General features: G+C 43.6%; 1 protein-coding gene across 5 annotated transcripts in view; it reads right to left on the bottom strand.

Moving 5' to 3' along the window:
- B3GALNT2 (beta-1,3-N-acetylgalactosaminyltransferase 2) overlaps positions 1 to 22,134 on the bottom strand; it is an 87,178-nt gene that overhangs the window by 35,324 nt on the left and 29,720 nt on the right. For 2 of the 5 annotated variants that reach the window (XM_075596780.1, XM_075596781.1), the window contains exons 5-7: positions 12,666 to 12,764; positions 7,135 to 7,245; positions 5,793 to 5,871 (exon numbers count right to left, since the gene is read on the bottom strand). In XM_075596780.1, the coding sequence (XP_075452895.1) occupies positions 5,793 to 5,871; positions 7,135 to 7,245; positions 12,666 to 12,764 (289 nt within the window). The remainder of the gene's footprint in view (positions 1 to 5,792; positions 5,872 to 7,134; positions 7,246 to 12,665; positions 12,765 to 22,134) is intronic. The other 3 variants (XM_075596777.1, XM_075596778.1, XM_075596779.1) reach the window with 3 other exon arrangements.

Here is a 22,134-nt window from a genome sequence, read left to right as displayed (position 1 = left end):
TTCTTCAAAAATTCAGAGATAGGGGTTATTCGCATGACAAATTGGAAAAAGAACTCGATAGGGTTAGAAACCTGGATAGGAGACAGATGCTGGTGCCTAAAACAAAAAAGAAGATTCAGGCCTCTAGAAATGACAGTTTGATTGACATTGCTTTTTTGACTAATTTTAATTCCATGACTAGCACAATAGAGAATATTATTAGAAAACATTGGGGGATTCTGTGCAGTGATCCCATTTTGGGAACTCACATTGCACAGAATCCCAAATTTATTTATCGAAAGTCTAGGAATCTAAAAGATATTTTGGCCCCGAGTGACATTGGGAATGTCACAGGTCTTATAGACAAAAAAATTTGGTTGCAGAATAAACCTGTAGGCAATTATAGTTGTGGAAAATGTTCTGTTTGTAAACTTCTCCACCCAGAGAAAAAGTCTTTTAAGTCTAATTACACAAATTAAAAGTTTGACATTAAAGATTTTATTTACTGTAATTCAAACCATGTCGTCTACTTGATTGAATGCCCGTGCGGCTCACAATATATGGGCCGCTCTAAACGCAACTTAAAATCCAAGAACATTTTGGTTCCCACTTTGAGCCCCTGGTGCGCTCGTCTTAATTGTATGGCCAATCAGGACTGGACGGGGGTTATTTACATTTCACTAAAGTTTTTATTAAAGTTTTTTAATTGCTATGTGATCGTTGCAGGACATGGTTGCTATATCCCCTCCCACACTAGACCTGGTTGGTGAGTTACTCTTAATTGTATGCCAATCAGGACTGGACGGGGGGAATACAGCAACTTTGGTTTACAAATGCATTTATTCCCTGACTAGCTGATATACCCGGCGTTGCCCGTGATGTAATGTTCTGCCTCCCCCATCCTCCCTCTCAACTCCCTTCCCCTCTTCACAGCTGTTCAGGCTTCCCCCCTTCTCTCCTGACTCCCTCCCCCCCTCTCTCCTGACTCCCTCCCCCTCCTCTCTCCAGACTCCCTCCCCCTCCTCTCTCCAGACTCCCTCCCCCCCTCTCTCCAGACTCCCTCCCCCCCTCTCTCCTGACTCCCTCCCCCCCTCTCTCCTGACTCCCTCCCCCCCTCTCTCCTGACTCCCTCCCCCCCTCTCTCCTGACTCCCTCCCCCCCTCTCCTGACTCCCTCCCCCCCTCTCTCCTGACTCCCACTCTTCCCCCCCCTCTCCTGACTCCCTCCCCCCTCTCTCCTGACTCCCTCTCCCCCTTCTCTCCTGACTCCCTCTCTCCCCCACCCTCTCTCCTGACTAACTCCCCCCCCTCTTTCCTGACTGAATACCACCCCCCGCCTGTCCTCTCTGCGCCGCCATCTTACCGCTGGCAGCTGCAGGAGGAAGGGGGTCCTTCTGGAGGCTGCCTGCCCACTGCCTGTCCCCCCAGCCGGGGAGGGAGGTGAGCATTTGCGGCTGGGGCAGGAGGGCCGCGCCGCGCTTCCCCTCTGTCCGGGAGCTGGTGTGGGGGAGGGAGAGGGAGAGAGTTGGGTGACGTCATAGAGCCGGGTGACGTCATAGAGCCACCAATCTGATTGGCCAGAGGCTGAGGACCAATCAGATTCACCGCAGCTAGTACCAACCTTTCGATTTTATATATTAAGATGAAGAGGCATGTTGGAGCCTTGAAACGCGTTGGAATGCAATTTTTGTGAGTTCTGAGTTTTATCCAGTCCTTTGAGCCCCTGGTGCGTTCGTCTTATCCCCTCTGTTGTTCCGTCATTTTGGTGCGGCGACTTCAGTCACGTCATCCGAGCGCCGACGGAACTCCTGGTAACACATGCGGAGACAGTGCCTGCAGTGGAGATACACTGAGACCGACCAAGTCTGCATCTGGGGACTCTGATTTCGGGACTTATGCAACATCATTGCCCTCACCGCACCTACCTGTGGACCAGCCTTTTGTTACTACAGTGACCTGCAGACTGTCATAACCGGTGGAACCAGATGGTTGCTGATCCGTGACTATCCAGATCCCCGTGTGGTGTGGCGTATGGGTAATTTGTCTCATGACATGCTGTTTTAAATTTTCTTTGATGTACACATATTACCTATCCTTGGTTTAATAATATAATATCTACTCTTGATATACTTCATCATGAGCGTTGTGCGCTGTTTTCTTCTGTTTTAGTTCCTGGTGGTGTCGAGCCACCCCCTTATACAGCTGCAGACGCTCCCTACTACATAATTTCACGTATTATATTACTTATTTGTTGTCACTTTAATATATATATATATTTCCAGTGCACTGACAATAATTAGCACTATTTATGGTTGCGCACTTACTGTACACAATTTATCATTTTGGTATCAGACAAATAACAATGCAGCTGAAACGGAGTTAAAATAACCTTACAGTAACATGAAACAAAAAAACATAACAAAAAAACAACAATATAAAATTTATCAAACATATGATGGATATAATATGAGAAATTGATAACTCAATAATAAACCTGGAACATCAGATGGCAAATGCCACCGATATATCAGTATAGATGACCAACTTCAGTGAGTAAACATAATGAACTGAACAGTAAGCGGAGCTGCCATGGAGTGTGCGGATGTTACAGCCTGGACTGCACAAACTCACAGCTGATCTCCCGTCCGCTCGAATTTCCGGCTAGTCTGGAACAGCCTCACGTGACCTCAACGCGTTTTGCAACTGCGTGCTTAGTCAGGGGGTCACGTTGGAGGCTGTCCACGTGCATTATATATCTCCATCAACCAATTGGGAAAGGGCTATACAGTTAAAAAAACAAAAAAAAACAAGCACTGATACAAAGTTACAAAAACTGGCATCAATACAGTGAATTTAATAGCGCTATTCAGCCACATAAATGACATTCACACCTAAAGTGTATCAATGTGAACTAATACCAAAAAGTATATATACAGTATAATGTAAATGGGCAAATAGAACTCTAATACACTAAACTAAACGCCCAATGACCTACCCTATATAATGATAGAATGCAATAATAAGGATGTGCAGGACATTTGTGCCTCTATCAAGTGAATACAAGGATGATGCAAATAGACCTGCATCAGAATAATATTATAAACCCGGTTTCCTAAATAGAACCAAATGTGATATTGAAGTTAATCATCTTAAACCTTAATACATGCTGAACAAACTAAAATAATAATGGCTAAAAATCAATTGCCAATATAAAATGTCTATCAATAGACATAACAGACATCTGCAGAAAAGGGACACACATGTTCCATTCTTACATAACTTAAACACCAAATGTCAGTGCTTTCAAAATTTTCTGGAATGGAGTTAATTCCACATGTTCATTGAATCCAGGGTTATCTCAATTAGTAGATTCTGGGGAGTGACTCCATGCGCCCGGCAGCAAGGGGCTCTATCTGTACGACGCACAAGACAGCACGAGCGCGGATTCCCTAACCCTAACTATCCATTTTTGTCTGATAAGATGGCTAGCGGAATCCAGCAGGTCCCAGAGAGGGGAAACCGATACGCCACAGAAAGAACCAAACAGAGGGTTCCCGGGTGTTGGCAGATCGGCTCTACCCACAGACCCATACAAATATTCGTCTAAGCCTGTGTGGAAGTGGCAGTTCCCAAACAGGAAAGGGTTACAATCTTCACCTGCATAGAACCGGCCAGGATCTCAGTAAGCGCTCAGGTTAACCGGCGGATAACTGATATTATTCCGCAGAAAATGGTCCGGGTCCAACGCCAATAAAGCAACCAAGCAGATACACCTGCCTCTGAGTGTTAAGAGTGGGCACTTAAGGAAGCACAGTATTCATGAATAACCACAAGAAAATGGTACAACGTTGTCATGTGTATGTTATATGTCCCCGTGTCTAGGTGTGAGAATTGGGCGCAGCCGCCGCCCCCATGATGTCAGAATCGAGCGCAGGCTCCGCCACCAAGATGTCAGGATCGGGTGCATTCTGCGCCCATCGAGTTTGATCCAGACTTTTGGTACAGCTGGTGCTTCATCAGTGCCTGCTGTGCAGACCCCGCCCAGCAACGAATCAGTGGCCTGATTCTAGAATCAGCTTCTGCTGTGCAGCCGTTCATCTATTGGCTGTTCCTTCTTTATAGGCTTAGTGATTGCCTCTGCAAAAATTGACTGAGCATAATAGTTCTTTACTTGTGACGTTGTAGAACAGCGAAGAGGCAAGAACCCTAGCTAAAGCACTCAATACCCTAGATGTAGTATGGAACGAATTAAAACTTTTATCTTTAATGTTTAACTGATTAAAATAATGAGATTTAAAATCCAAACAAGACACACATATGTCATCTGAAAATTGGAGTGCATATGACACTCCGGATTATAAATTGATATGAACAGTTGAGAGAGATTAAATCAAATGTTCAAGGAAGGGAGCTGGTATACAGATTTCCCTTAATGAGAGTTCTAGGGTGGAACAGAGATGAGGAGATGGTGTTAACACCTCCCTAATATAAACATAAGTATAGCTCAGAAATCAGAGCTTATAGATTAACTTGCTGGCAGTAGGTAATGTAGCTAACAGATACCCAGACCGGTGTGGCTTGTGAATGCCTATGCACATATTCATGAATGTGCTCAACCGTCAGGTACTGTGCTACAACATAATAAAGGTAATGCTCTATACCACTAAATAACAGTACAATCACTGAAGTAGGAGGTGAAATGAATACTCATATTGATACCAGATACCAAAAAACGGTGTGGCTAGTTGTGTATTCATGAATGTGCTCAACCGTCTGGTACTGTATATAGTCAGGATCTCCTATTGTACAGCGGTATATGTGCCTTAAAAGTACAACCATAAATGCCAATGTGGGTGTGTACAACCAAATCTCCCCACTCACTGCCCACCGAGTGAACTCACAAACTCTGATCCGATACAGGAGGGTATGTGCAGGCGCTGGGTCTGGCAGCAACTCGCTCTGTGACGTTGTGCTGGTCGCAAGCACTCTGTTTTGCCCTGTCCTGCCTTGCCTTGTTTTGTCGTGCAGTTTCTTACCTGAACCCTGGCTATTGTCTACTACAAACCATCTCTCTCCAACCCTTGACCACAGCTAGAGACCCCAACAATCCATACCCTCTCCGACCACGGTGAGTTTATCTACGTTCCTTACTTCTCCTACCCTGACCCGGATACCTACGACTACGAATCTGCATTCCGGACCGGACTACGCGGCTCCACGGCAGTGTTTTTATATTCCCACCTCGGCCTCATGGTTCAGTCCAGTTTTTGGCAAGCACCTGTTACACTAGGGGCATGAATAAAGACCGATATTTCTGACTTCCGTTATTTTAACTCTGACTATCTCATCGCCCAGCCACCTGAATCCAGTAACTCGAGTCAAGGTAACCTATGTTGAGTAGCCAGGTATTGTACACCGATGTAATCTCCCTAGAAAACGGGCAGGGAAGGTTACATATTTTATCAGTTTTTCTGCAGTGCGGTGTCGGATTCATTTGATCTTGGTCAGGTGAAGTATTTATTATATATTTGCAAGGGATTTGTAATTTAAAGAACGCACAGCGTTACTACCTTTTAATTGTAAATTTAGATTATCTAAATTTGTATAGTGTGCAAAACGAAAAAAAAGAAAAAAAAAAATCTCCAACATACAGAGTACAAAATTACTATTAAACATTTCCCTGGCCTGGAAAGCAGCTTGTCACATAGTAGTAGAAGCTGTTTAACACAACTCTGAGGAGATGTCACGGTCCTTCTCTTCCATTCATTTCATGGTAATGTTACATGTGGAAAAATCTTCTGTTTGTGGTCTTACCGTGAATGGTGTAAGTGAAGCCACCTGCAACACCCTCAACACCCTCGGTAAACTCGTAAGGCAGTAATCCTTCTTCAACCTATAACAACATTGAGAAAAAACAAAATGTTTGTCATATCTTATTTGACCAACTAACATGGCAGCATTTAATGTGCAATTCAGTGTTCCAAATGTAAATCCACAATTCTACAAAAGCACTGTGCGTAAATCACGCCTGAAATTTGAGTTTTACATGTTTCAAGTGAGGTTTTGCAATAAGGGTCACAGACAGAGGAATGTGGCTATTTGTAACTTTCCCAATGTCAGCACGTAATAATCTAGCTTGAGGAAACGAAGGCATGTAGATCTACTTCAGTTTTTTTTTTTTTACTTTATCCAATTTAAGAATTATTACTATTCCACTGTCCCTAAATCATCCCTGTTACATTTAGTTATTTGGCTCATTCTTAAACACATTGAGTGTTTTGAAGCCAGCAGATCAGTAGTGGGCAACATGATGTACATCAAAGGCTGCTTGTGCTGTCCTTTAGTCCCTAAAACGTCAGCACATACAGTTATCTATTGCCATATAACCGCTCCCTATAACTCCTCCTATTTCTGCCATTCAATCCTCCCTATAACTCCTCGGTTTGCCAATATAACAGCTCCCTATAGAATCTCACTGTGCCGCTCTCCCCCCACTCTCTGTTGCTCTCCCCCATCTCCCCTCTTACGCCAATTGGCCCGTAGCCCCCTCCCCCCCACTCTTGCAACAGGCCAAAGGGAGGAAGGGATCAGGGGGAGAGAAAGTTGGGACCTGTTGGCCACCAGTGCAGTAGATCTTTAGAGTGTTTCCATATATTGTATCTTGATATACAATATACATGGCATTATTGTAATTATACCAGGAGAATAATATTTATGGTGGATATGGTAAATTACTTTAAACAAAAATGTTGAAGCCTTTTTGGACAAGAAATCAGAAAGCACCACCTGCCAGATTTCAATCAGTCATAATAACGTTGCAAAAGTTTCAGTTCATTGGGAAACATCCCTTTACAATTCTAAATGAAAACAAGATGCAAGAATACATCATTTTTAAGATAAAACCGAAAGAACACAAATAAAGAGGGTCTTAAAGTGGAACGGATTTCCGGAGACACCTTGCGTGGCTACGGTATTCATGGTTGGCACAAGTGATCCCCTGTATTTAGCTCTGCTCCAAATTCTCTATTCCTGGGAGCCAATTTAAAAATGGCTGACCGTACAGTCTTTGGCCGAAAACTGCCATTCTAGTGCGATCGGCCACAAACCCTTCGCTTTTAAAATACCAGGTCTATATTAAAGCTTTATGATTACTTACTGTAGTAAGCCTGAGTATTCCACCTCCATCATTAACAATGATGTTGTGAACGTTTCCTGAAATTAAGCCCTCAGTGTCATGGCTTTCCCAAACCACTGTGCCTTCAAAACCCTGAAAGAGAAATGTGACTGTAGATATTTTTAGGAAGGGATTGATGAAAATGTACAGACTTTGTGGAAAGAAATCAGCAGGGGAGGCAAAAGTACAAAGAACATGTTTGTAGGGATATGTTATAAAATCACAAATATCTGAGACTGGGGAAGCTAAAATACTGTACGTCTGCAAAAGAAGGCAGCAAAACGAGGTCATGTCTGCATAATGGGTGATGTTAATTATTTGAATAGACTGGGGCAGTGAGATTAACATTACAACTAAAGGAAACAGAATTATCGTGGTGCAAAGAGACAATTACATGACCCAAATTATTTAGGAAGCAACCAGGAGAGGGGCAATACTGGATTTGGCAATATCAAACAAAGTAGAAGTAATATCAAATATTAAAGTCTGTGAAAATTTGAGAAACAGTGATCATAACATTGTCTCATTTTAAATCATTATTAAAAACTCTATTATACGGGTTCAACAAAGACTTTACATTTTAGAAAGACAGATTTTAATAAACTCAGAAATAATCTATAAAAGAATAAAGGGTGATGATTTTTTGCAGGAAAAATGTGGACGATAAATGGGCAGTCTTTAAAACCTTTTTAGATAAGTGTAATTATCAGTGGGTAATAAATATAAAATAAACAAGTCTAAAGCAATGTAGCTAAATAAACCGGTAGGAAGGAAATTGAAAGGAAGAGGCAAGCATTTAATCAGAACGGACAGTCATCATATCAAAACTATTAGTAATATAACAAAAATTGCAAAAAGGGCAAATTAGATTAAGAAAATTGAAAATGAAACAATGATTCCAATAGAAAGTCAGATCAACCCTAAAAAAGTAATCCAAGTACCTTAATAACAATAAGATTAGAAAAGAGAATATAGTACCCTTACATTGTTAGATGGTCAGGAAAATTATTGTGTTTACGAAGGAGGGGTCAATTGCAAAAATATTGCAACAGGAGGAAGCCATAACCTCTATATTAAACAAAAAATTGGTGAAGTGAGAGGGGAGAGCACACAAATGCACACCCCTGAACTCAAATATCCTACAAAGTATGGTAAAATTAAAGTAAATAAGGCGCCTGGCCCCGGTGGCATACTGTACAGCCAAGAGTTCTTTAAAGCTGCAGTTCAATCTTTTTTTTTTTTTTTTTTAATTTATTTTTTTACTTCAATAGTTTCATGTGTGCAATCTCTAATTACCTAAAGAACTGTATAGCTGTAGGTCAATTCGTTCTCCATGTATTGATAGGCGAAATTTGGTGACATCATTAGAGCTGGCATATGTTTATATTTGCTTCTGTCAGTCAGTGGAAGCTCATGAATATTCATGAGCACTCCTGCACTGACATGTGCTAGATGGAGGGCAGGGCTGACAAAGGGGTGTGCCAGGGCTTGTGACAGGACATGAAGGGGCAGTGCCTTAGCAAATGGCTGTTAAAATAGAATACAAGAAAGTTGGTTTTTCAAAGTTGTTTTTTTAAAAACAGAAAATGCTAAAAGTATTTTTTCTTACTACAGAACTGATTTATTAAAAAAAACAAAAAAACATGCAGGATATTGACTGAACTGCAGCTTTAAGGAGCTAAGTTCAGTAATAGCCAAACCATTATATTTAATATTCAAGGACGCCATTTCCACAGGCTTGGTACCACAAGATTGGCGTAAAGCAGATGTGCCTATATTTAAAAAGGGAGCTAGATCTCCCAAACAGGGAATTACAGACCTATAAGCATAACATAATAGTGGAGAAGCTACTTGAAGGTTTAGTACAGGTTTCTTTGAGGGGGTAAATACGAATTTAGACCAGGATAAAGCAGTTGATGTGGTCTACTTACATTTTGCAAAGGCCTTTGATATGGTTCCACATAAGAGGTTTGTGTACAAAAGTTTAAAAAAAATGGACTCAGTAAAAATATTTGCACTTGGATTTAAAACTGGTGAAAGCAGACACACCAGAGTTGTCATGAATAGCACATCAAGGATCAGTACTGGGATCCCTGCTTTTTAATTTGTTGATTAATAACCTTGAGGTTGTCATAGAGAGCAAAGTCTCCATCTTTGCTGATGACACTAAATTGTATAAGGTAGTAAAATCAGAGCAGGATGTACTTTCTCTCCAGAAGGATTTGGATAGACTGGAAACTTGGACAGGTACAGTAAATGGCAGGTGAGGTTTGATACAGATAAATGTAAGGTTATGTGTTTGGGAAAAAGAATAAAACCGGCGACTTACAAATTAAATGGGAAAACAGTAGGTCAGTCCTTGAGGATTGATTTAGGAGTGCTTGTAGACAGCAGGCTTAGCAAGAGTGTCAAATATCATACGGTTGCTGCAAAGGCAAATAAGATCTTATCTTGCATTATACGGGGAAGTAAGTGTAAGGCAGTGATTATGCGCGCCACGCTGGAACAAAATCAATGTAATTCAATGCAGCTCAACATAGTTTGCTAGTGCTGCAGAGCGACCGAGCAAGCTTTTCTCAAGAAGATTGTCAATTTTGATTTATCCGTGTCACGTGAGCGGTTCTGACAGTGAGAGCTAACCGCTCACACAACGTCACGGTCACACCTCTGCCACGCCTCCTTGTCTCAGGTTTCGCGTGCATGACATCACGCGGTCGCAATCATGTACTACGAATGTGCCCTATGGCGTCGGACATAGTGCAGGCACGTGCGCGTCTGTCACCTGAGATATCTGTGGACACAGATGCGCTCGCGATGGGGAGGCGTGCCCGTGACGTCATCAGGCTGGCTTAAACGCTCACATGATGCAGCCATGACGTGAAAAATCTATTTTTTTAATCTCTTCATAATCCTGCCGCACCGCGCGCAGTATGGCCGGCCTGATTGATTTTATATTTTTGATCATATCATGCGCACTATGACCACAGACTAATAATGCCACTGTATAAGGGATTAGTATATCCATAGAATACAGAGTACAGTTTTGGGCAACTATTCCATAAAAAAAAAAAAAACTCATATCCCCATAAAGTTTGGTTTTCCTGTGGAGGAATAGGAATATGAAAAGATTTAAGAATAGACCGAGAGCTGGAGGTTTTGTAAGGATGATGAATATTGCAAGGCGTGGGGTGGTACTATGTTAAGGTATTATGCACGTAATACTGTTGATGTCTTTGGTGGTGCACCTCCCCCCCCCCCCCTTTAGATTTTGTATCCCCTCCAAGTTCTTTGAAAAACAAGTTTAAAAACAAAAAACAAAAAAATCCACAAGAAACATCATAGAACTAGAGAAAGCAGAGAAGAGCCACTAAATAAATAAAGGGGATGAAAAATCTGACATGAAGCTAGCTAAATCAGATTTGTTTACACTGGAAAAGAGGCATCCAAGAGGAGATATGATGACTATATACAAATATATTTGGGGTCAATAAAAGGAGCTTTCAAAAGAACTATTCATCTCACAGGCAGTACAAAGGACTCTGGGTCACCCCATAAGGTTGGAGGAAAGGAGATTTCCCCAGCAACAAAGGAAAGGGTTCTTTACAGTAAGGGCAGTTCAAATGTGGAATTCATTACCCATGGAGACTGTGATGGCAGATATAATAAATATCTTCAAACAAAAAAAAAAGTTGGACATCTTTTTAGAAAGGGAAGGTATACAGGGATGAATCAAATAACATGGATGGATGTTGATCCAGGGAGAAATCATTGCCATTATTTGGAGGAGCGAAGAAGGAATTTATTTTCCCCCTTATGAGAAAGCAGTGGATATTTCACAGGTTTTTTTTTGTTCGCCTTCCTCTTGATCAAAATACTATAAATAAAAATATAGTGTAAGTATCTGTCTTCTAAATTTAGCATAGGTTGAAGTCGATGGACATGTGTCTTTTTCAACCTCATCTACTATGTAACTGTGACGGTAGGGGTAGGTTTGATCGCTTTTAATAAGGGTTAAGCTTGCCTTTACCCCTACCGTCAATAATATAAGGTATTTATTTGTGTATGTACAGTTAATGGTACACATCCTGTATATGTATACTGAGCCCACATTGGGCTGATATTGTATTTTGTAGCCTGGTTCCAGCACTTTGGGAACCAAGGGTTAACCGTATGCTTAATGTTTTAAATGTGGGTCATTTTTGTGTGGAGAATGGATATACAAGTATCCAACCTCAACACAAAGGGGATCCTGGCCGAGATAAGGCGAATTTATTTATTTATAAAATATTTTACCAGGAAGTAATACATTGAGAGTTACCTCTCGTTTTCAAGAATGTCCTGGGATGGCTTGGGATGTTGTGGAGCGAGGCAGGCCTGTGGACTCAGGTGTGGGGAAAGTGGCTCCCAGCAGAAGGACCATTGTTCGACCCAAATACAGAGTCGCCTATACCTTCAGGATTATTGGGAGGACCAGGGGAACCGTTGCCAGGACCGTGTTCAGTAAGCACGATTCTCATTGGTCCGTTCAAATGCCCGCATGACTTAAGCCCACCCCTGTGGACTTTCCTGGAAGTCCAGTAACCTCCCTCGCTCAGGAGTGGTCACATACAGGCAAGTCCTCATTCGCCGATTGGACCCCAAAGACAATCCACTTGGGGATGGGTCGTTCTTCCATATTGGTGATGAAAACAGAGGGGATATATGGAGTCTAGTTGCAGAGTACTCTGAGAAGTGGACCCTTTAAGTATCCAAAGTCAACCAAGTGTGTTCTGGAGGAGTGTAGAGGGAAGCTGTGGCTGCCTATACTACTGAGGACAGCGGTGCAAGTTTGAGAAAGTGTATCGGGGTAAACTTTGAGGTCTCCGCACCTAAGACTTGGTGCAACCTAGTTTGGTGTTTTATGTACTGGAGGTTTGTGGCAACTTTTTCCAAAAAATTCACTTTTGTTCAACAGTTTTGTATAGTGTACTGATGCCTGGTGCAATTGTCCTAGTCGCCTGTGAAAGTGACTATGGTACCAAAAGGAAGCATATTCCAGAGAAAGATGTGTTAGAACAAGAGGTCAAGCTCTGATGCTGGAGGGTAGGAGGCTCAAAGGAAATATGAGCAAGTGCTTCTTCATGGAAAACGGTGTGAATTCAGGGAATAGTCGCCCAACAGGAGTTGGTAGGGTAACACAGTAATTAAACAAAATGGGAACATATGCAAACCTAAAAATGAAAGAAAGTCAAGGATCAAAGAGGGTCAGAGATGGGAGAATGGGCAGATGGTGGTGAGGTAACGAATTCTTAACGGCACTCAAATTCTATGTACATTTCTATTTAAAAAAAAGTGATATATAGTATAAAAAGTGATACTGTGCGTGTGCGTGTGTGTATGTATGTATATCTATATATCTATATATATATATATATAGATATAGATATACATATACACACACACACAGTATCACTTTTGGGGGGGGGGGTATTTTTTTTTTTTACGTTTAGGAAAACAGGTTGCGGTCAACTCACCTCTGGTAATATAAACTGTTCCACGGGTTTGTACCATATCCTGCTCACCTGTACGCCAGAACTAGCTGGACTAAAACGGGCACTGAAGAGGGCTTCCTGCTTAGATGTAAAACAAGAATAAAGAGCTTTTAGACTAGAGCAATGAAAGGCAAATATTCATAACAGGGTATTACAGCAGCAATCCAAGCCGGGAATATTATAAAAAAAAATTAAATATAGGAGTGAAGTAGGGGGTTCTCCAGAGCAGAACCCCATTCATTGAGATGCACACCTCTGAAGCAGCTCCGGTAGCAGCTCTCCTCGGCTGTTTAAAGATCTTGCGCTCTGTGGGCCAATAGGAAGCTGTGACATCGGGTGCGGCTTTCTATTGGTCCATGTGATGCAGGAGCTTTAAAGTTTAAACCCCAGCCGGAGCGCTACCGGTACCATATATATATATATATATATATATATATATATATATATATATATATATATATATATATATATATATATATATATATATATATATATATATATATAAAATATATATATATACAGTGTTCGACAATCCTATACATTTACTCGCCCGGGGCGGGTGGATTTAACCCCCGGGCGAGTAACTATTGGCCCAAGCAGCACACGTGTTTTGTTTTTTAAATTTTCCCTGCTCGCGCTGAAATTTCCCTGCTCGCGCTGGCTGAAAAAAAAAAAAACTCCCCCTACCTGACAGATGATTGGCGCGCGCTCCCAGGCTTTGTGGGCGCACGGCCAGGCTCTATATGAGCCAGCCCCCAACGAGCGGCCATTTTTTTCCCATGGAGGATGGAGGACACAGTAAGTATTATCTGTGCCTTCCTCCACCTCCCTCCCCTCCCCGGTGCTCCTGCTGCCCGCAGTTATGGTGATGGGAGCGGGGGATGCCCCCTCATGTCCCCGTTCCCACCCCGGTCCCGTGTCAGAGAGCGCGGCGGGTGATGGGAGCGGGGGATGCCCCCTCATGTCCCCGCTTCCCCCCGGTCCCGCGTCAGAGAGCGCGCCGGGTGATGTGAGCAGGGGATGCCCCCTTATGTCCCCGCTTCCCCCCCCCCCCCCCCACTTCCCCCCGGTCCCGCGTCAGCGAGCGCGCCGGGTGATGGGAGCGGGGGAAGCCCCCTCATGTCCCCGCTTCCCCCCGGTCCCGCGTCAGAGAGCGCGCCGGGTGATGGGAGCAGGGGATGCCCCCATATGTCCCCGCTTCCCCCCCCCCCCACTTCCCCCCGGTCCCGCGTCAGCGAGCGCGCCGGGTGATGGGAGCGGGGGATGCCCCCTCATGTCCCCGCTTCCCCCCGGTCCCGCGTCAGAGAGCGCGCCGGGTGATGGGAGCGGGGGAAGCCCCCTCATGTGGGAGCGGAGCAGGAGATGGGCGGGGGAGCGTGGTGGTGCTGGTCGCGGCCTGTGTGTGTATATAGGTGTGTATATATGTGTGTGTGTGTGTGTGTATATATATGTGTGTGTGTATGTGTGTGGGAGTGTGTGTATGTATGTGGGAGTGTGTATGTATGTGGGAGTGTGTGTATGTATGTGGGAGTGTGTGTATGTATGTGGGAGTGTGTGTATGTATGTGGGAGTGTGTGTATGTATGTGGGAGTGTGTGTATGTATGTGGGAGTGTGTGTATGTATGTGGGAGTGTGTGTATGTATGTGGGAGTGTGTGTATGTATGTGGGAGTGTGTATGTATGTGGAGTGTGTGTATGTATGTGGGAGTGTGTGTATGTATGTGTGTGTGTGTGTGTGTGTGTGTGTGTGTATGTATATATATAGGAGAATGTGTATGTGTGTATGGGAGTATGTGTGACACCAGAGGTACCTCCCCCCCCCCCCCCAATCAGTCAGTCACCCCTGCCCCGGTCAGTCAGTCACCCCTGCCCCGGTCAGTCAGTCACCCCTGCCCCGGTCAGTCAGTCACCCCTGTCCCCCTCTCTCTGGTCTCCCCCCATCTCCCCTCTCTCTGGTCTCCCCCTCTCTGGTCTCCCCCCCTCTCTGGTCTCCCCCCTCTCTGGTCTCCCCCATATCCCCTCTCTCTGGTCTCCCCCGTCTCCCCTCTCTCTGGTCTCCCCCGTCTCCCCTCTCTCTGGTCTCCCCCGTCTCCCCTCTCTCTGGTCTCCCCCGTCTCCCCTCTCTCTGGTCTCCCCCCTCTCTGGTCTCCCCCCTCTCTGGTCTCCCCTCTCTCTGGTCTCCCCCCTCTCTGGTCTCCCCCCCTCTCTGGTCTCCCCCCCTCTCTGGTCTCCCCCGTCTCCCCTCTCTCTGGTCTCTTTCTCCCCTCTCTTTCTCTCCGTCTCCTTCTCTCTCCTGTCTCTTTTTCTCTCTCCCTCCTCTCTCTTTTTCTCTCTCCCTCCTCTGTCTCTTTTTCTCTCTCCCTCCTGTGTCTCTTTTTTCTCTTTCTCTCTCTCCTCTCTCTCTTTCTCTCTCTCCCTTTCTCTCTCTCCCTCTCTCTCTCTCCCTCTCTCTTCCTCTCTCTCCCTTTCTCTCTCTCTCTCTCTCTCTTCCTCTCTCTCTCCCTCTCTTCCTCTCTCTTCCTCTCTCTCCTATCTCTTCCTCTCTCTCCCTCTCAACCTCTCTCTCCCTCTCAACCTCTCTCTCCCTCTCAACCTCTCTCTCCCTCTCAACCTCTCTCTCCCTCTCTTCCTCCCTCTCTTCCTCTCTCCCTCCCTCTCTTCCTCTCCCTTTCTCTCTCTCTTCCTCTCTCTCCCTCTCCCCCCTCTCCCTCCCTCTCTCTTCCTCTCTCTCCCTTTCTCTCTCTTCCTCTCTCCCTCTCTTCCTCTCTCTCTCCCTCTCTCTCCCTTCCTCTCTCTCTCCCCTCTCTCTCTTCCTCTCTCTCCCCTCTCTGTATCTGGATATCTTATTTACCCTATATATCTTAACTGTCCTATACTACACCAAAATAACCTATACTGCTTTCTTCCAGATCTGACTCAAGCTTCACAAGGAAGACATCGGAATCCCCCTAACCCAGAAGACAGGTAGGGAACACATCCCTCCAACTTATAACATTGCGGGAATGAGGTACCTGGACATTGAGGGACTGCGGATCAGGTAAGATCCCAGGCGGGATTGCTGCTTTAGATATTGTGAAGCAGGGACGTCCAGGACACTGGTTAAGGGGTTCAGGAAACTAGTCATCCACACCTGGCTTTTATTTCTAGATCCGACACTTACACACACACACACACACACACACACACACACACACACACACACACACACACACACACACTAAATACATTTGTCAAAAACGAATATATATATATATTTATACATGTAGAGGTATCAGTACCGTGTTAGCCGAGCTTCAATAATCAAAAAATAAATAGATGATTATATTTTATATATATATAATATATATATAATATAGACTTGAAGCCGGGGGTCTCCAGAGCTTAACCCCATTCATTTCAGATCCGGGAACCCCCTACTTCCAGAGATACTGACCTCTGAAGTAGGTGCCTGTAGCAGCTCTGGCTCAGCAAGCAGGGCTTTCAAGTTTGAAGCTCCTGTGTTACATGTGCCAATAGGAAGCCGCACCGATGACGTCACAGGCTTCCTATTGGTCTGCAGGACGGGAAATCTCTGAAGAGCAGACATATTGTACCTAATTCTCAGGTAAGTACCGGAAGCAGGGTATCCCTAGAGCTGAAATAAACGGGGTTTAGCTCCAGAGACTCAAGCTTAAATTTAAATCTATATTTTAAAAAAATTCATCGCCTTGCATTGCCTCCAAGATCAAATTTGAAGGTTTGAAAAAAATTTTTTTAAACAAAATATATATTCAAATGCCAAATATTTTCTTATTTTATCTCACACATTGATCTCTTAAGAGGATTTATTTTGCCTTGCATTATTCATGTTTTTTTTACCACAGTGCCACCTGTCCATCTTAATTTGCACTATTATTAATTCTATGAACAGAAAGTAAGCAGAACTGATGACAAAACGATTGCTTGAACATCATTATTCATATGCAAAGTTTACAAAAATGTATACTGGAAAGAATAGAGTATGCTTTTAAAAGAAACCAAATTCTGGATTTAAAAGCAGCAGTTCCCTCTCCATCCACCCCTCTCATAGTTCCCAAGATACTTTTATGTACCTATGCTCTAAACAGCGCCAAATAAACCTTAGGCCGCACTTATAGTGCCAGCGACACAGCCGATGGGGTCACCCGTCGCAATTGCGAAAGTTATAATTAGGTTGGAGACGTCGCTGGCTATATGGGGAGTGAAATCAGCAAGGGGGAAGGCTATTCAAAAACTCATTGAAGACATCTTCAGAACTTGTCATATTAAAATGCCTTCCTTTTTAAATACTGTACAGACGTTTTCTGTCAAAAAGAGCATTTCATTGTCTTTTCCTCAGTACTCAAAAAATGTAGTTAATGATTTGTACCTCTACAACAACACATATACACATGCACACATATTGCAGTTCTTGCTGGGCACATATGAATGGCCCATCCTATTAAGACAGCTCTCCCTCCATTAAAGAGGTTATGAGATATGTTTGCAGGTACAGCAGTGTTAGGACCTACAGATGAGCCATATCGTGACATGGCTGTAGGCTTAAAATACTTTGGCAAAAGAATTTAACCAAATGACCCTTGCTTATGAGAAAATATATAGATAAGTAATTTAACTATATAATTAGTCAAGTTAGATGTAGCACTGGGCCTTTTTGTCTTTTGTTCTAAACAGTATAGGAGGTCACAATCCAAGTAGCACTCATTTGACACACACATACATACATACGCTGGATTTGGGTTCTGAGCTTACAGGTTGAGTGTGTGGTGTGTACACACACACACACACACACACACACACACACGTGTATGCAGGTACTTAAAGAAACGTATGTAAAATAGAATAAACAGCATAAATAGAACAAAACAAAGAAAATGTCATACATTATAAAAACATTTACCAAAAAAACAAAATATAAAGAGAGTATTGTGACAGGGTAAATAAAAGCCACCAGTTATATGCCTGGAAAACCTATGTCTAGTCTGCAGTGCCTAGGTTAACTTCAGCTGGGAACCTCAGGACAATTAGTTGGATCCCAGCTGCCTAATCAAGGTGTGTTAAAACCCAGGCTGTAGACACATGGAGCCTGTCTGTTGAGGAGAGAGGAGTAAGCTGCTGAAGAGATTTCCTGATACAAGGTCTGATTAACAAAGTAGATGACTTGTGAACTGTCTGTCCCCTGCATAGAAAAGGGTAACTGCCTGATTATACACTGTCTGCTAAAGAGAAACTGTTTTTGTTTGTCTGCTGAAGAAAAGCATTTTCTTTTGTTGCTGATGAAAAGCTATTTTTGTTTTGTGTGCTGTATATCTTTTAAGGCTAAATAAAAAGCCTTGTCAAGAAACCCGTGTGTGTAGTTGCATGTACCCTGCAACAAGTATATATAAAAATTGTATGTGCGAATAGTTAAAAAAATGAACAAATGTAAACACAGAAAAACACAGGTGGATGGGGAAATACAATACAGTCCAGTCAGAAACTACTATTAATAATCAACTGTTAGTGGTTCTTCATGTCATAAGCTCCGACAATAGGTAGAGTTTGTTAGTAGCAGCATATAGGTGGTTAGATCAGGTGCTGTTGTGGTATGTAGAGGAGGTTATTGCAGCTCTTGAGAAAAACCTCCTTTTCACCAAGTAATCTAGAATTTAGAAAGGATGCGCAACATGTTCATTCTCAGTGTAGTACATTTATTAGAACTCACAGAAATGTTGAATGAATAACACTTAGAATATTATCTGAGGTGAACAGTTCTCCCATTACCGTCTGTCAGGCCTCAACTATGCCCCGTGCCCATCTGAGTAGTTCACCGTCCTGGAGGAAGTCGCTTGTGGGCGAGGCTCACTTACTGGTTGCGATTAAACTACGGGCCTTACTAGGGAAAAAAAAAAATAAATAAGCTATATCTTCCAACGCATTCATAACCACAGGTTACTTCAAGGGATGACTTTTAGATGCCTTTACTGCTTTAAAATAGGTCCTGCTACTGACAAAATCACACATAGGGTACAGCTAGCATCATCAGAATGCCTTATATACCAAAACATTATTACAGTATATGATACACCGATACTGGAACATAATCAGGAACTGTATCATATTTCTAAAAAAAAAAAATCGAGACAGACATAATAGAGAATGATAATTGAATATGAATATATAGATCTACATCAGCTGTACCCGACGTAACATACGTCGAACTAGGAGATCTTAAAGGTAATTAATTAAAAATTCACTCATTGGTTTTTTTACTTATAATTTTTTTATGACAGATTTCTCTAAAGATACAATTGTCAAGTTCTGGGTTCTTTTCCGATCTGACTCCTTTTGAGCAACATATAATTATCCATGACTAAAACAGCTTTATGTACAGTAGGTAATGGCATATATTATCAACGTTTGGCCTTGGAACTTATTGATGGTCATTGAAAAAGCCAAATCGTATGGGAAATGTTTTTGTTTGAAACCCAATAGCAATGGAATAGAGCAATGAGAGAGAATAATTTGATGACTGACTATAAAACAAATCTAAATTCCAGTACACTGGTGGATATTAGAAAGGATAGAGTGTGGTGTATAGATTTTTAAAAATGCAGCTATATCGATGTCTAGATCAAGACCATAGGTTGTAAAGTTTCTTATTCTATGAATCACAGAGCCTTTTTTTTTAAAGTTTGAGCAGTCGGTTCCAGTCCACAGTGACACGCTCATTTCTTTTTAGCTCTAGATCAGTGTTATGAGATTCTGCAAAGTGCTTGAATAACCTGTGATGCAGGTTTTATGCATCTCTGCACTCCGAATCTGTTTTTTCAGAGGTCTTTGTGCGTCCCACGTATTATTTGTTACAGAAACAATTAATAAGATGAACCACAAATTGCATTATGCAGTTAATTATTTTATATTGCAGACTTTACAGAAGTAAAACATACTGGACACCTAACAAGCTCCTATTGAACCCCCAAAATAATATATATGTTGTGGTTATTTTGGGGGTTCAATAGGAGCTTGTTAGGTGTCCAGTATGGTTTTACAATTGTTGTTCAGCTAGTCATGGCTGATTGGAGGGTGGCAACCTCCTACCTAATTGTAGCTCACCCCCTCCCACATTTAAATGGTTAAGGGCTCACTCCATAGCATCTTCCACTCAGGGGAACTTGCGTACTTGCAGTATGGTTGTGACAACTCTAATACAGAGTGCTTTTTCATTAATTGTTCTCAACTGAGTTAACTTAAGTCTTCAGCCAATGATGGAGGGGACCTGCCTACTTAAGGTCTTTGTGAATCGATTCAATTTACTCTTTGATAAGTTCCTAACGGAACGAAACGCGTCAGAGGATGTGAATCCTTGTGATGTCCAGCACCATGTTTGAATAAAGTTGATTTTATCTTCATCTACGGCTGAGTTCCTATCCGCGCAGTGACCGCAACATTCTATTCACTTTGCTACTCTACTTCTATGGCTGGGGCACGCTAAGGATCCCCTGCTCTACAGACGTACGTCACGATACCTCCTCCCTCTGCAGTCGCGGGGCTTGCTGGATACGTGACGCGTCGTGGGAAACCCTCCCGGAGCAACCAGGTCGGCGACGCGATGACATCATATTGAAGCGCCGCACATGTGGAGTGTGCGTGTCCGAGTGTCTGTGCGTCCCTCTCCCTGTCGCCCTCTCCCTCTGTCGCCCTCTCCTCTGTCGCCCTCTCCCACTGTCGCCCTCTCCTCTGTCGCCCTTCCCCCTGTCGCCCTTTCCCCCTGTCGCCCTTTCCCCCTGTCAAGCCCTCTCCCTGTCTGTGTCTCTCATTCTCTGTGTGTGTTCTCTATCTATCTAGTGTCTCCCTCATTTACTCTCTTTCTCTCTGTGTCTCCCTCTTTCTCTCTGTGTCTCCCTCTTTCTCTCTGTGTCTCCCTCTTTCTCTCTGTGTCTCCCTCTTTCTCTCTGTGTCTCCCTCTTTCTCTCTGTGTCCTCTTTCTCTCTGTGTCTCCCTCTTTCTCTCTCTGTGTGTCTCTCTTTCTCTCTCTGTGTGTGTGTGTCTCTCTTTCTCTCTCTGTGAGTGTGTCTCTCACATTCTCTCTCTGTGTGTGTGTGTGTATCTCTTCTCTCTCTGTGTGTTGTGTGTCTCTCTTTCTCTCTCTGTGTGTGTGTGTCTCTCTTTCTCTCTCTGTGTGTGTCGGTCTCTCTTTCTCTCTCTGTGTGTGTGTGTCTCTCTTTCTCTCTCTGTGTGTGTCGTGTCTCTCTGTTCTCTCTCTGTGTGTGTGTGTCTCTCTTTCTCTCTCTGTGTGTGTGTGTCTCTCTTCTCTCTCTGTGTGTGTGTGTCTTCTTTCTCTCTCTGTGTGTGTGTGTCTCTCTATGGTGGGACTTCTCTGTGTGTGTGTGTCTCTCTCTATGTGTGTGGTCTCTCTCTCTGTGTGTGTGTCTCTCTCTGTGTGTGTGTCTCTCTCTCTGTGTGTGTGTCTCTCTCTCTGTGTGTGTGCTCTCTCTCTGTGTGGTGCTCTCTCTCTTGTGTGTGTCTCTCTCTCTGTGTGCAGTGTCTCTCTCTCTGTGTGTGTGTCTCTCTCTCTGTGTGTGTGTCTCTCTCTCTGTGTGTGTCTCTCTCTCTGTGTGTGTGTCTCTCTCTCTGTGTGTGTGTCTCTCTCTCTGTGTGTGTGTCTCTCTCTCTGTGTGTGTGTCTCTCTCTCTGTGTGTAGTGTGTCTCTCTCTGTGTGTCTCTCTCGGTAGTGTGTCTCTCTCTCTCTGTGTGTCTCTCTCTCTCTGTGTGTCTCTCTCTCTCTGTGTGTCTCTCTCTCTCTGTGGTCTCTCTCTCTGTGTGTCTCTATCTCTGTGTGTCTCTCTCTCTGTGTGTCTCTCTCTCTCTGTGTGTCTCTCTCTCTCTGTGTGTCTCTCTCTGATGTGTGTCTCTCTCTTCTCTCTGTGTGTCTCTTCTCTCTCTGTGTGTGGCTCTATCTCTCTGTGTGTCTCTCTCTCTCTGGTGTGTCTCTCTCTCTGTGTGTCTCTCTCTCTCTGTGTGTCTCTCTCTCTCTGTGGTCTCTCTCTTGTGGTCTCTCTCTGTGTGTGTGTCTCTCTCTATCTGTGTGTGTCTCTCTCTCTCTGTGTGTGTGTCTCTCTCTCTCTGTGTGTGTGTCTCTCTCTCTCTCTGTGTGTGTCTCTCTCTGGTCTCTCTCTCTCTGTGTGTGTCTCTCTCTCTCTCTGTGTGTGTGTCTCTCTCTCTGTGTGTGTGTCTCTCTCTCTGTGTGTGTGTCTCTCTCTCTGTGTGTGTGTCTCTCTCTCTCTGTGTGTGTGTCTCTCTCTCTCTGTGTGTGTCTCTCTCTCTTGTGTGTGTCTCTCTCTCTGTGTGTGTGTCTCTCTCTCTCTGTGTGTCTCCTGTGTGTGTCTCTCTCTCTGTCTGTGTGTCTCTCTCTCTGTCTGTGTGTCTCTCTCTGTCTGTGTGTCTCTCTCTC

The sequence above is a fragment of the Ascaphus truei genome, chromosome 4 (genome assembly GCF_040206685.1).
Source record: "Ascaphus truei isolate aAscTru1 chromosome 4, aAscTru1.hap1, whole genome shotgun sequence".
NCBI classification, from domain to species: Eukaryota; Metazoa; Chordata; class Amphibia; order Anura; family Ascaphidae; genus Ascaphus; species Ascaphus truei.
This window is presented reverse-complemented; position numbering and strand designations above follow the sequence as displayed.